This window comes from Syngnathus leptorhynchus, chromosome 22 (genome assembly GCF_054491065.1).
Source record: "Syngnathus leptorhynchus isolate UIUO chromosome 22, UIUO_Slep, whole genome shotgun sequence".
NCBI classification, from domain to species: domain Eukaryota; kingdom Metazoa; phylum Chordata; class Actinopteri; order Syngnathiformes; family Syngnathidae; genus Syngnathus; species Syngnathus leptorhynchus.
In genome coordinates, this window is record NC_141216.1 from 5,541,256 (window position 1) to 5,556,610 (window position 15,355).

Below are 15,355 nucleotides of genomic sequence, written 5' to 3' on the forward strand. Positions count from 1 at the left end.
GTGTATAGTACTACGCAAATTGTCATGTGTATTAAACGGAATATTTTGTGTGTATATATAAATATATATAATAATTAGTAAAATTATATATGTATGTATGTATGTAAATATCTCTAAATACACACATTTACACATACTACAAAATAGACATTTCTACATATAAATAAATACATATTTACTTGGATTTTTTTGTTTATTATCAGTTAACCGAATGTAATATTCAGGATAAAATGCTGTTTTGTTTGTCGAGGTAATAAAACACTGGATTCGTCACAAGGTCATAGCAGCAGTTAATTCATCTTTATGTGTTCAATACAAAACAGAAGAGAGACAGTGTTTTATTTGCAGTTCACACGGATTTGTTGGCTTCCATTCCAATGTCCGCTCGCTGTCGAAGCCGGTCAGACATTTGGCGTATTTCAAGGAGGCATCTCGGCTATAATTACAAAGTCACAACATCTGTTTGTTCGCTTAATACTCAGAGAATGTGTTCAATAGAGAATGCCTCTGTTAATAATCATGCGTGTGACCAGTTCACAACGCATTCATCCAGGTCCTCTTTGGTGTCTTTGAAATGTTTCGTCAAATGACGCGCAAAATTAGCGCGTAATCCAGCCAGATTTGCACAATCCATCAATCCTCCCTCACATCATCTGATGTCTGGACATGGCCTCCTGGTGAGGATGTTGGCCGGGGTACCAGTGGCCCAAATTGTTCATGTAGTTGTTGGGGTACATGGGGCCTCCTGCTTTATTGGCCTGCATGGACACGTCCCAAAGTTGCGGCATCCCGTGAGGCGAGCACGGCGAGGGTGAGCTGGTGCTGCTCAAATGCTCGCCCTCTGCACCGCTCCCGTGCTTCATGATTTTTTTGTACTTGGAGCGCTTGTTCTGAAACCAGATTTTCACCTGTAAGAGGGAGAAAGACAAAAAAAAAAAAAAGCACAATCTTGATTACAATGGAACTCAAGAAATTACATTTTTTTTATTCACAAATCAATAATGCCATAATTTTTATTGACACGGCTAGAAAGGCTTTTAATCTTGTGCTATTGTTTGTGGAACCTCATGGCAACATCGAAATATTAGAAACCGTTCCTACATCTGCTGATGTCAAAACTATCATTTAATAAATGATTATTACTCAAATGATCAGGCCAACAAATGCCGCCGAGGGTGATATTTTTGGAGAAAGAAAATAAACTGTGTATTAATGAGGAGATTTATAGCCTTGGCATTCTTACACACAATCAAACTTAATGTTCATGTCATCCAAAACCAATTTCAGGTAGCTACATGTAATTAAACAGCCTCCAATTATCACACCTATAAATAAAATTATCAGTTCTCATACTAAAGGTTTGTGTATTTGTTCTTGTGGTTAAGTGAGTTAATCAAATAGTGTAATTAGTGGAGTAAATAAGTCAGATCAGTCAGTTAGGTCCAATTACAAATCACAGCAATTATATTCTAAACCCCCGCCCCCCGCATGCCTGGAATAATCGCTGATCTTTTTTTTACCTGCAAGGCAAGTTTATTTTTTGATGTTGTTGCAAAACTGGTACTAGTACATCTAAGGTGCATGATTTAAACATATCACTATTTAGCTGACTGTCTTGGGCACCCACCTGAGTCTGAGTGAGTCCCAGTTTGGCCGCCAGGTCTGCACGCTCGGGCAGGGCCAGGTACTGGGTTTGCTGGAAGCGCTGGTGCAGAGCTTGCAACTGCAGACTGGAATAGATGGTGCGTGGCTTGCGGATCTTTTTCCCTTTGCCATTTAAACGCATGTCCCGGCTTTCCAGCGCGGGGGACTTGTCGTGATCTGGGAACCAATGAATTAAAAAAATTGAATAAATTGTGCAAATAGTCAAAATAATGATGCACGTCTTTATGACTCTGAATTGATATTTGAAAATATATTTATAAGTTATTTTCTCAGACCTTCTTAAGACGCAGTATAGCCAGGATTGACATAATTTGAATTAGTGCAATCACGGGTAATGTGTGAGTCCATGCATGAAGATTTTTTTTTTTTTTCTACATACCTGCGTGCTCTAATCGTCCGTGCAGGCTCAAACTGCTGCTGCTGGAGCTGCTATTATTGTTGTGCTGGTAGGGCATGTAAGCAGACTGGGGGTGAGAATTCGAAGCGCCGGGGTAGGCGTAACCCAAAGAACGGCCATAGGACGAGCCGGCCGGGAAAGAGCCGTCGTGCTGCGAATTGCCGGCAGCGTGGAAGCCGTGCACGGGGTAAATGTGAGGAAGCCCTGCGGAGCGCTGCTGGTGAGCCGGATGCGCGTGTCCGAACTCGAGAAAAGCTGATTTGGACGGGTCGGGGCCATTGAGGGTGTCAGGCATGAGAGCCATAGACATCATTAGAGCGTCCACACGGGAGAAAAGATGGTTTCATGAGTTCTGAGGAGGAGAACCTGTACCAAATCCAGACGAAAATAACGAAAAGATCCAAATGCGCGCAAACACAGCGCCCCCCCCCCCCCCCTCCACCCAAAAAAATCCAATAAAAACCAAGTTTGCGGGGAAAAAAAAAACAAATCTTTCCAGCTGACAATGCTCGTCAAACACCTCCTACGTGCAGCTTCAACACACTGCTTGTCTTGTGTCTTGCAAACTCTCTCTCCCTCTGATTGGCCTTCAGCCGCAAACTGTCACTGGAGCTCGAGGAACCTCATTAACATGCGCTAAAACGCGGCTTTGCACGGGCACGCACGCATGTGATGCAGGAACCTCCTTCTATATAATAGCAAAAGATTCAATCATGTACGTCGTGTCATGTGCTGATTGACAGAAGTTCACGTCCGCATGCGTCCAAATTGCGCCTCAAGCGCACACGAATATGAGTATTCTTTATTGGCTATTAATATTTTATTGAATAGAAATCCCGCTGGGGAAATTGCTTGAAAATATTTGAAGTGAATATTTTGTAACCGCGGGTATTTTAATCAAGAGACAAACAGACAAAACAATACGGAATCATGGAACTCAGCACTAGACAAGACATATTAATCGAATTAACGGCATAAAATCAAAATCAAATGGAATGTCCTGATGTTAGCTTAACAATTTGTATTTTGCTATACATTTAATCTTTTTTTTTTTTTGCTTTTAAATGCATTTTTTCTGCAGACAGAATTTCAAATCTTTACATTAAAATCACTCTAGCCAATCGGGTGCCATTAAAAACAACCCTATTACGATAATTTAGATTCCACAAACGAAATAATTTACTAATATCCACCTTGAATAGCTACAATATAAATCTTAGATGAAATTTTGCAATTTGATTTGTTCAGTTTTGCAGGTTCGGTAGGCCGAGGCAACATTTTAAATGGCAAAATGTTGCGTAATTTCGTAATACACGTAGCTTACTTGCAGCTTCAGGTAACAAATAAATGCTAAATGCATTTATTTTCATACGTTACGTGTTTTTTTTTTTTCAACCACACCATTCCCGTAAGGGGGGAAAAAAAAGATCGTGGCATAATTACAAACGGACTCGCTGGCCTGCAAATATGTCACGCAAAAAACAACAAAAAAAACAACAACAAAAAACAGCGACTAGCCACGTAGTCCGTGTGCACTAAATGACAACGTTTATAAAATAAATAAACAGTGATGGGGAAATTGGGGAAACGCGGATGTGGCAAAAGAGGGTGGATGAGTTGTGCAAACTCAGCAAAAAAAATAATGGCACATACGCAAACAGAGGATATGAGTGTAAAAAACGGAATCTTCAAAAAAACCAAAGTAATCCTGTGTTCATAAATGGGAAAAAAAAAACAAGCAGACAAGGGAAAAGCCTATTTGTACATCTAAATAGAGCCGTCATGTGTTCGCGCCTATGTACAGTAAGATATGGTGGCATTGCTGCCGTGTTGTCCAAACCCATCATTTTGGTCAGGTCCTACTAAAAGTCTGCCTGCAGCCACACAGCCATCGCAAAGGCCCTGCTGGGAACTGGAGCACTTCCCCAATCCTCAAAGCAGCCACTGAGCCAAAACAGGCCGCCAGAACAAAGCCACAAATTATTATTCTCATGGAACAATTTCATTCACAAGTTGAAATTTTGAGGTCCTCTGAAATGAAGTGTTAACACAAGATCTATCCTGTCACTGCATTGGAGCTGAGATGCCAATGGAAGAAAGGAATCCAGAACTCGGATTTCTGTACCAATTAACTAGAATCCTTAATTGGAAAAATGAAAATATAGGCCTTGGGGCTATGATGAGCACCTTAGACCTGACATTCAAAATGCACTTGACTTAATTTGTTACGTGCAGGTCAGTCCTGCAAAAATCTCAACACCAACAAAATCTCCGAAATTTTGTACGCACGCGCACATACTCATACACAAAAGGAGGACGGGAGGCCCTGCCAGGCTTGTAATTATGTCTGTACAACGAGCCAAGAACAAAGACGGGCCCTGCAGCCATGGGGCGAAGGGATGGGTCCACGCCATGTCTCTCTTAACACAAACATTTTCGAACCAGTCAGCGCTCCCGAACCTTGCCCAGACTCAGTGGCGTCTCCTCCACGAGTCCTGCGTTGGGGCGTGTTCGGCGCAGGTGTACACTCATACACACACACACAAGCTGAGTTTGTCCGTCATGTGTCTTGTGACGCAGACTGACAACATTCTTTGTGCATTCCCAAACAACTGCAGCAGCTCTGATCTTCCACGCTGGCACGTCATGTTTTACAAGCTCATCGCAAGAGGAGACCCACGTGGAGCCATGAGGCTTCAAGATGGCGGGCACAAATGGGAAAACCTGATACATGCGACGGAGGACGAGTCAAAGGTCAACAGTAACCACTGTTCCGTCCTTATTGGGCACAACAGAAAAATATAAATGCTGGGTGACTAACATGTTTGTATAAGAAATGATCAATTACGTATTTATGTTGCTTTAAAAAGGACACGATTTAGATTCATTGAATGGACGTGATTAACTTAAAAAAAATACTGTTATAAAGTGAAACTTGTGTTAAGCTTGTGTTTTAATTGACTCATTTACATAATGACTACCAGACAGCATCATCGCCCGGTGTCAACTTTTAATTGATTAGTTGAATTGAGGGCTTCTGGAATCAATTAGGCACAATAAGCTTGTGCAATAATGAGCATCGTGGTGTCACATGGTCACGCGTATTTTAAACGGCGACAATTAGAGAAATTGCGTCGAGTCCACTTGGTGCCAGTTCTGACGACGGGGATTTTGGCGCGCTCGCATACGGTTTGCTATACGGCGTCCGGGGGCGCGGCTGATGGACAGGCGGTGATACAGTAGTGGTACTGTTTTGTGTTACTGTGCTTGCTGGAGTGTTGCTTGCGCTAATAGCACTGCCTCATGCACGCATGCTCCACATCTGGAACAGAGAAACTAGTCTGGGTCCACGCTGGGTGTTTACAGCTCAGTTTTTGTTTTTTTTCACATGCTTCACAAAATCTTGCCAAAGCACACATTCCAGATTCACCAGCTCAACATGGGGAGGGGGGGGGAAAAACGCTATATTTTTCCATTGTAAATCTTGGTCACAGTGCCAAGTGGGTTGGGTAGAACAAAAAAAAAAAAAAAAAAAAAAGCTGGCATGCATCAATCCTAACAAGGTTGGTAACAAAACTGTGACCCAGAATCCTGCTTTAAAGCCTGCTATGGTTTATGGGTGGCAGAGGGGGGGGGCGGGTGAGGGCATCATGAGACAATAGTGATAAGTTAATTACGGAGGAATATTGTGTCCCTATCATCTAGCAAAATAAAATAAAACTATATTAGAAACGCCTTGCAGTATAATTTTACCCCACTATCATTACCATTATTCCCCCCTTTTTTATTTATTGATATTTTATATATATATACTTTTTTTTTTTAATAAGCGAATAATAGCGAAGCTAGCGGAGGATTTTCCCGAGGGAATTGTAGAAACAATAAAACGCAGCTATAGGTCCTGCGAAAGGACCGGTTTACCAGGTCCGAGGATTATCCTTCTGAGGTTACCTGCTCCCCCCCCCCCCTTGGGAAACATGACCCCCCCCCCCCCCTTTGTGGTCCGAAAGCCAACAATGTGCAAGATAAGCGTCAGTTTGAAATGCCAGAGGTGACGAGGATGACAAGTGGAGGAGGAAGCCCCCGTCTGTCTGGCCTTCTGGACAAGTGACGGTTGTGAGGAACAACAACGGTCCACTTTAAACGGGAGTTGGGAAATGTCAAAACAAGTAGAGGGATCTCACAAATGAAAACTCACTCGACTAATATTTTGACTTAATGCCGAGCAGGGGAAGTATCTTTTTGTAAAATATATAATCATAATAAATACGTTCAATCTTGCTGAAGTCACCTCTCTGTCTTTCCCTCTTGGATGGGAACAAGTTGAAGGGATCAAGTTCGGCCGCTCACAACAAGCCTCGTTTCTGTCAAGTGTTAAGTTCCGTTGTAACGTACAATGTGACACAAAGGCTCGGCTACAGCCAGATTCAACTTCACGTCCGATCAAATAACTTTCATAGAGAAACACGGCGAGCTGATATTACACGATGGCTTATGTGTCTTGAATGCTTTTTTTTTTTCTTCTTCTAGGACGTTTGCAAGGAAGATATTTCAAAGCACAGTATAAACAAGATGACACAACAACATAAACAAGCTGCCTGCTATTTAAATTGCTCTTTTGACCCCGACCTGGACGTGCGCCTTTAGCGGGAGCGCTCAAGGTGTTTAACCTTGTCATATTAAAGAGTTTGTCACTGGAGGGCGAGATGACCGAGGCCAAGATGTGCCGGGCCCGGATTTCGTTTTTGGTTTTGACGTCAGTGAAGCGTCACACTGAAAATATGACATCGACAATGAGACTGAATAGAAATTTAATGTAGAGCACTTTATCACGCGTGTAGCTTTGCGTGAATGGCTGACACATTACGCCAGCCGCTCTTGGCGAGGCGACGGTTTGAGTCTGAGCAAGCCCGTTTTGAGAAAGGCGCAGCCTCCCGTCAGCTCGGGGCCAAGATTGATGGCCAGGAAGGAGCTACCTGAGGCAGAGATCAAAGTCAGACAGGATACATACGCTTTGACATTTAACTCTTTCATCTCCAACCTTTTCTACACGAGTCACGACCTCTCACCTGTCTATCTGCTTGACCTCCCAGTGATGAATGCTGAAGCCTATTGGGCTATGAAAAGGTGATTTTGCATGCCAATGGGGGGAAAAAAAATATCCAAGGCTTAGCAATCCTAAACATGACTCCTTTGAAGCGCTGGAAAATACAACTCTACTCCAGTCCTGTAGGTGGCAGTAATGTGCATTACTGGAGCGTGATCATAATTTCACTAGGGAGAAAATAATGGTGAAAAATGTGATTGAGTTCACCAATACAATCCATGAAAATGAATGTGAATATTTGTTATTTTAAAAATACAACAATATATGACAATAAACTGTCGAATTAGATTTAGCGGGATCCATTTTCTAAACTGTTTCACCTCACTAGAGTTGCTTATGTTCTGGTAATTCAGCCTTAATGATCAACATTAAAATACAGTAGTATAGTTTAATTCTCAATAATATTAACTTTAACATGAAGCTGCAACATTAACACTGCCTGGCTATACTAAAATAGTAAAAACCGTATTTAAATGATTCAATTAAAATGCATAGCATGCAAAAGGTAAATAAAATACTTACCTGAACAAATGCTTGCAAACAAAGCGATGTCAAAAATGAAATGCAATTGCACAGCATGCCAAAGTGAAATTGTCCACGTCATTCTTTTCCTTTTGAATACATTTTAAAGCCGAGTATAATCGAAGCGATTGATCAAAATAAGAAAAACGAAATCTCTTTGCTCCTCGGCGTGGGTTTTTTCCTCGCCGAGGAGGTTTAGCAGCAGAGGCCTATTTGCATTCCAGCAGTGAGAGTGAGGACAATTAAGCCATTTCCCCTCCAATCTATCTCCCTCCAGCCAGGCAGCCATCCAGGCAGCCCGGCACATCAATGGAAAGCGCAGCTGCTCGGCCCATGTGTGCCAGGCTACGAGATGGAGGAGAGAAGATTGGGGTTAAAACCCTCCTGGCCCTCAGATTGGCTCCATACCTGAGTCAAAGTGCAGATGAATCAACAGCTGTTGCCGGGCGAAGAAGGGAAACGGAGCTTCTAACCCCGTATGGGAAAGCGGCCAATGCTGTTTGTTTCCCCCGATAGCATGGGCAAAGATTTTGCATCCAGCATCATTGGAGGGGATCATTGGAGGCGGTTTCGGTTTACCACCACGGGCGCTTCAAACTAGCCACTCCAGAATCAATTAGCCAAATCGCATTTCACCAAAGTAGCTCCGTTGTGCTTTGGACCGCTCAGGCCCCTCGGGTGTCAAAGAGCCGGCTTAAAGGTGCGAGCGGCCAGCTCGGCTTTAAATTGTGTGGGATTAGACTCAACAAAAAGCCACAGAGGCCCAGTCACACCTGTGGAGCTAATAGGGACAAACTTGGATCCAAATGGCAGGTGCTCAAAACTTAATCTCGCGAGCCTCACCGAGTATCGCTTTCAAGCGAACAGTGTCCTGAACTTGGACGTAATCACAGAAACGTCTTTGGAACAAGGACCTCCACCTCCACTAAGCGGCCCTCGCCGAGACCAGGTGATTAATCATTTACATGTGTAATTTGGAACCGGTGTCAAAACAGAAACTGTACACTTGGCGGAAAACAAGTTCAACTGGGAGAAGAAATAGAGAGACAATAAGGCATAGATATTTTTCTGCCACCCACGAAGAGAAGCGCTTCTGAAATTGTTGTGTCATGCTAGCGTGCTTAAAACTAATCTGCGGCGTTACAAACGGCTCCGGAGATAAAAGGTTGCGCCGTCAAAGCGAGCTGGTGTTTATTCAGGTTTAAAAAAAAAAAAAAAACTTCCTTAAAGCGCTAACAAAATACCGAGACAACACGTGGCGAGTAAAGCTCATCGCTGATGGTAAACAAATAGAGCTTGGCTTCATAAATACCTTCAAGCGCACGGGTCAAGCGACTTTTGTTTTTCTCAAGTGGCTCAATGGCCTTCTAAGGTCATGACAAAGGATTACAAAGCAAAAACAAACACAGCGGAAGGAGTTGCTTTGAATACACTCAATGAAAGTACAAAGGACCCTTATGGAGTCAACCTTGAACGGTATTATTAGGTCAATCAACTTCCTTAAACACTGAAAAATATTTTGGAGTTTGTTCCTGCTACCTGAAATTTGATTCTACTTGAATTCTTTTTTTTATTCAGGGTTCCAAGTTAGCCAGATCTTAAGGGATGCCTTTCCCGCAGTTAACGGGTGTGTTTAAAGGTGGGCACGGGAATGCAAAAAAAAATAAAATACCAGTGCCCAATAATCCACCTGTCACCTGAGGGGGATAGGTGTGGCGCTGCAGGCTCTAAGGAGGGGATATGTGCAGGCTACCGTGACTTATGTGGACTCATCTGGCCGCCACCTCAGCGCCTAGAGGGGGGGCGGGGGGTATTTAAAGGAGCCTGTCTGGGACGTGAGTTTAAAGTTTCTCGACGCTGAGTGGCTGAGCTTTGAAGAGGCAGCTCCAGTAATGAATTGGCGTATTGTCTCCTTCGAGGGAGAAGAAGTCTCTGGGTGGGACATCACATCAAAGACTCCGATTTTATTACTTATAGCATCAGTTCAGGTATGCAAGTGGACACAGTGAAGCGCAAAATGTGACCCCTAATACGGATTTAACATGGGACTAATTGAATTGTTGGGTTTTCGCCTCAGTACATATTTATCATTGTTGACATATTTATTATTATATTATATGAATAAAATGCCACGTACCTTTCCTGGTTGAGCTTCAAATCTCTGAGTTTGAGTCAGTGATGCAATGGCATTGGTCTTCTGAAAAAAAAAAAAAAGGATTATTCAATTATTTTTGAAATAATCAATGAATGGAATTCATTTAAAAAAACTGGACATCATTTTAAATTGACAGTTCAGAAAATGCAACAACAAATTATTATTCAGTTCATTATAATTCAGGCTTGTCAGAAAATAAGAAATTGATATTTATAATCAAGTGAATCACAATGAACGTAAATGAGGAATTTTAAACCTGCAGGAAATCACAGATGGATTCAATGTTGACACCCCTTTTGCTGTCCAAGGGGCGGTGAGGCATCACAGACCACCACCACCACCACCCGACCGACACAATCTCCATACTGTATGTTCTGGATCGCCTTACGGTGGGAACACTCGCTCTCTCCCTTCTGCTTCTCGCCAGCTGTGAACGCTGCTCAGTCAGCCAGGCGTAATGTTCTAATTGTCATGTTCCTCTGCTCCTTGTCAGCCACAATGCACGTAGAGAGGTGAATAGGAGCCTTGGCAAACTGGGTGGATCTGAGATTATTTCCACACCTGTTCCCCCAATTTTGGTAATCTGACCGGCTGTCCTGTGTTGGTTTGAAACGTAATTTTATATAATCCTACATCACACATTTTTTAACACGTACATTTCTATTGCTTGCCAATAGATAAATAAAATAAGAAAATAAAAAAATAAAAATCCCATGGTCTCAATTAGCCATGATGACTTACCTAAGGGGATTTTGTGTTCAAATAAACCATTGTAATTTTTGCCAGGGAGGCAAAATAATTGATTTGAGGGCCCTGAACCACAAAGCAATTACTGACCACTTATTTCTGTTTGTCAGGTACGGCAGCGCGGTTTTCAATAAAACAAGTCGAGGGGAAAACAAAAATGTACCTTTAGGAATCGTTTCTCCCTTTGGGAAAATCAAACTGGATTGAGCTTGTCTGCAGAAGATATAACGTGAGTAGACCTCATGATTTTTTGGCTTCCTCAGAATCTTTTGTGCCATTCTTGAATGATTATTTTTATGTTTGAGATCTCTTTGTACGGGACAAAAAAAATGAAGTACGTGGTTTCTTCTTTTTTATCTTCAAACCCATTTGATTCTGGACTAGGATAGTTGATAGAAGCAATGCAGGGCGAGGCAACAGGTGGTCAAAAAATTCCGAATATAAGAAGAAAATCATTTGAGCGACAACGTTTTTCGAATATCTCCTTATAAGTCAACGAAGCTCTCAGCATTTCGTCGGACGTGACCGGCGTCGGCATTGGTGCGCTTCCTGTGGGTTTGTCCGCCAGTCTGGCCCGTGACGAGATCTCACGATAAAGTTTGGGCCCGTTTTCCCTACAGCTGCCTCCTCCGGTCGGTCACATTAACTTGGAACTCATTAGTCATAATCGGCTCCCTGTAGGCCAGCCTTGAATAACCTCTGTCTGGCAAAAGGCATCGCTCCAAACGCTCCAAGCGAAATGTGCTTGACCCAGATACAAAAAAAAACACTTATCTGATGCATGGAAGTTTGGAACTTTTCCTGTATGGAAGTAGATTACAGATCTTGCTTGTGAGAACAAAACTGCTGCTTTGCAAAAAAAACTGCACAGTCCCTTGCACTGGGTGGTCTGTTTTGCAATTAATTGATAAACACAAACCAATGCATAAATCCACTGATAAAATAATGGCTTAGTCTCTCATTTCCAAAAAGCCACAGAGGCAAAGGGATGAGCCAGCAGTAACGGGGAGGTTAGCAATTGACTTGAGGAATTTGGTCTCGCTTCACGGTGACGTGACGAACTGGTAGCGATAACGCCATCGGAATGACTGATCCATCCCGCTCATACCGAAACAAGGAAAACAGTCCTTCAAACACATCCATATTTCAGTGACAGCAAGCTCCAGGGTAAAACAACCCATTTACCTGTAATCTGTTTTCAAAGGCGCCTAGGAGGAGCAAGGTGGGCCCGCAAAAAACCGACAAAGCCAGTCTAAGGAGAGCTCTGCCTTAGGAGACTCTCGTCAAGTGTTAAAAAATAGAAAGACGAGAGGTTAGGGTGAAGCTTCAATTGACCACAGCTTGACCTCATTTGGTTGCATCCCTTCAGGCTAACTCCAATGTTGTTGTCATGTTGCTCGACACGAGACTTACGGAAGCGTACGGTCACTCCCCCCCACTGGCTTCTACCTTCCTGCTGTATAAATGGATTGTTGGGTCAGAAGGAATGTTGCATTAAACCCAAGCAACAATGACCACAAAACACCAACAAAAGCAAAAGAACCAAACCCGACTTAGGTACCGCCCCCTGGACATACAATGCCATTGCGTTACCTCAATACTCAACCTGCCCCTCCAATTCGACCCAACCCTTGCCCCCCTGCCAAGCCAAGAATGCTGGAGGAAGGTGACCTTTTCACCCAAGAAGTCCCACCATGGTTTCTCAGGAAGATTATCTAGGGGAACAAGTACCAGGTGTAGTACTCAATCCTGGTTGGAGAGTATTCCAGTATTCTGGAGGTGGACCAGACGCTAAATTAGGAGAACTCGTGTCTTGGATGTCATGATGGAGTGAAACAACCTTGCAAGCTTTTTATCTTTCACTGGTTTGGCCATCATTCAAAAATGTGAAACCAATTTTGTAGCGAGGCAGCAGGTTTCTATTATCAAGCCTTCCAATATGAAGAACCAAACTCGGTCTCATTTAAGGGGCTTTTCCTCAATGGCAGTAGACATCACAAACAGAAAAACGAGGCACTGGGTTTTATTTCCAAGTTCCATTGACTTCTGTGTTGCTGTTGGACTGATGCCCAAAAGCGTTTGGGTCGTGTGGGAGGCTCCTATGAGGATGGTGCCACAGGGGTGCCGTCAGGTGCGTTCTGCCCTGCTTCGGTGCTCATCAGGTGGCTCACGACAGATGTCCAGGTGGCAACAGTGATCCACGACTGGGAGCCCCAAATTCCCCAAACGCACACATGTGCACATTCCCAGGAGGTATGGCTCGAGTAAGATTCACAGACATAGGATTGCGCAATTTGAGGTGAGGCTAAGTCTGCTGGCGCACTTTACGTCTTGCCATTTTATTGACATAGGGAAAAATGCAAAATCAGCAGTTTTACCAATAACGTTTCTGAATTCATATCCCTTTATAGGCGGGTGGTGGCAAACAAAGTCTTTCACGAAAAGGCCAAGACGTAACAATCTACTGTACAGCTGCCTGGCACATTGAAGGATTACCTCAACCCCATAAAATTGCAGCAGCGGTAGAAGAAAAGCAGCAAAGATAAACAACAGCAAAAAGTGATTAGAAAAGCTCCTGAGACACTCTCGAAATTAACATCTCGCCAACAGCTGGGTGTTACCTCAACAGACCGAAACAAAAAGCAAAAAAAAAAATCTTTCCTCAATTAAGGCTTTCACAAAGCATAAAGTTTGAAATTCCAGTGCTGGGATAAAAGCCTAATCCAGGGAGCTCAGTCGTGATAACCAAAGTTAGCAACCATTACTGCAAAGTGTTGCCAGATGCTTCAACAGCACAACTAGCGCTCGATCCTATCTTGGCTTTTAAGTCTTCAGATAAACAAGCCTGGGTTAGCGATGGGATATCAATCATTCCCATTAATATTTCAACGAATGTCTGATATTGTTGCGCAAATAGTTGCACATGAGGGCAAAAAAACAACAACAACAAAGTGCAACGAGGTTATAAAAAGCCTCCAGCTCCTTACATTGGCACGGCGCCATGAACATATATTAAAATGCTGAAGCTGCAAAAGCCACCTGTTGCTCAGGTTGTAAAACATCTTATTTGATTTATTGCAGGTGATACGAAAACAGTCACATGTACGTTTGTTATTCTATATTTACTTGGAAAATTATCTGGCAAATATTGTTATACTTTGAAGAATATTGCTAATGTGCCCATGCTTATAACTTTGCATCTCAAATTCACTAGATAAAATATAAAGCCTCAACCTCAGTACTATTTAGAGTTCTTCAATTTGTGTTTCAAGAGTTTTTATTTTTATATGGACCGTGAAACAGGTGCGCTTTTTGAGTTCCCCGAAATCATTTATGCACTCAGGAAACATCACATCAGAGCTAACTAGCAGGTCTGAAAAGAAGCAAAAAGGCATTGTTTTCTTTCACTCTGGGATTTGTTTCTGCAGGAAGTTGCAGCTTTGTGCGCATCGAGGCACGATGGAAACCTAATCCATCAGGGAAGATCGAGGCGGGTGGGCCCGCGGTGTCTGATATTGGCCAGACGCCTCGGTGACAGCTCCTGCTTCGGCACTGATGCACGTGTTACCCGGCAACAGAGGGCCAAAAGAGGATAGAGCCACAAAAATTGAAGAAGAAAAAAAATCCCGCAAATGAAACATTCATGAGAATTCCCAAACTATTGTTGAAGATATGGCGAGTGATATAAGAATCAAACTCAAATGATCTGCATCACATAACTATATTATTGAAATGTTTGTTTGTTTTTTACTCGTCGCCGCTAATTCTTTAACAGCTCGGTAATCGTCAGATCGAATGTCGGCAGCGGCAAACAGAAGCATGCGCTCTCTTTGTGCTAATCCACACAAGCGGCTTCCTACTCCAATCAAATCTTTTGTAAACTTCACAACTGGTGCGCCGCCGACACCTCGGCTGCTTTATTTCAAACCACCTTCAGACCACAAATAGGCCTAAATCGACCCAATTACTTAGTGCCTCTTTAAATACTTGGAGCGCATTCACTGATCCTTTCCAGCAACGAATTCTGTGATTCGATTCTTCTTTATTTGATTTCCGCTTTCGAACAGCCATCACTGGGTTACATGATATTGGATATTAGATACCAAAATTGGATTTTTCTTGTTTGGGTGTTTACTGACGTCAGCAACATTAGATTATATATATAAAAAAATAAAAAAAGAATCTTAAAGTTAAATACAACTGAACTACTTACGCAGCAACTCTTTTAGGTACCACTAGAGGGTGCTATTCCGACTTTGTTTGAAACTGAATTTTTATTGTGTTTGTGCAACTTAATCTGAATTTTTGAGAAGGAAACGTTTATATTTACTTCCCTATTTTTACACTGCTGTATTTTTGCAAAAGGTAATTTAAAAAAGCATTGACATTTTTTTCATATTTTGTATTGTACACATTTATTTGTACTACATTAGACCTAACAAGTCCGGATCTTATTTCTTATGAATTTTTTCGTGCATGACACATTTTGATACGAACCCCTTCAAAGTTGATTACCGCTGAGCTTCGCCAATATTACATACAGAAATAGGAGAATATAGTCAATGAAATTCAACACTTCACCCATTGGTAATAATGCACACTTGTGCCATCCCGTCGCAGCACTGAGAGACAGTGAAGGTGACAGACGAGATCGTGCTCCGAGTGGGCCGGCATATGGGAGCAATCAGCGAAAGTGGGGGTCTGCCGGCCCAACGGTAATTAGCACACGGCCTCATGTTCATGTTTCTTATAATAGCTCAAC

General features: G+C 42.6%; 2 protein-coding genes across 2 annotated transcripts in view; both read right to left on the reverse strand.

Annotated features, from left to right (window-relative positions):
- Window positions 1-275: 275 nt before the first annotated feature.
- On the reverse strand, window positions 276-2,454 carry dlx4b (distal-less homeobox 4b). The gene is made up of 3 exons (XM_085903984.1): window positions 2,045-2,454; window positions 1,628-1,821; window positions 276-908 (listed from the first exon to the last, which is right to left on the reverse strand). Exons 1-3 carry the CDS (start codon window positions 2,373-2,375, stop codon window positions 645-647), a joined length of 789 nt encoding a protein of 262 aa, XP_085760110.1. The 5' UTR covers window positions 2,376-2,454; the 3' UTR covers window positions 276-644.
- Window positions 2,455-6,856: 4,402 nt separating this feature from the next.
- kat7b (K(lysine) acetyltransferase 7b) overlaps window positions 6,857-15,355 on the reverse strand; it is a 33,652-nt gene continuing 25,153 nt past the window's right edge. Inside the window, exons 13-15 of the transcript XR_015063433.1 lie at window positions 9,829-9,888; window positions 7,132-7,336; window positions 6,857-7,038 (exon numbers count right to left, since the gene is read on the reverse strand). The gene's annotated coding sequence lies outside the window, so the exon portion shown is untranslated. The remainder of the gene's footprint in view (window positions 7,039-7,131; window positions 7,337-9,828; window positions 9,889-15,355) is intronic.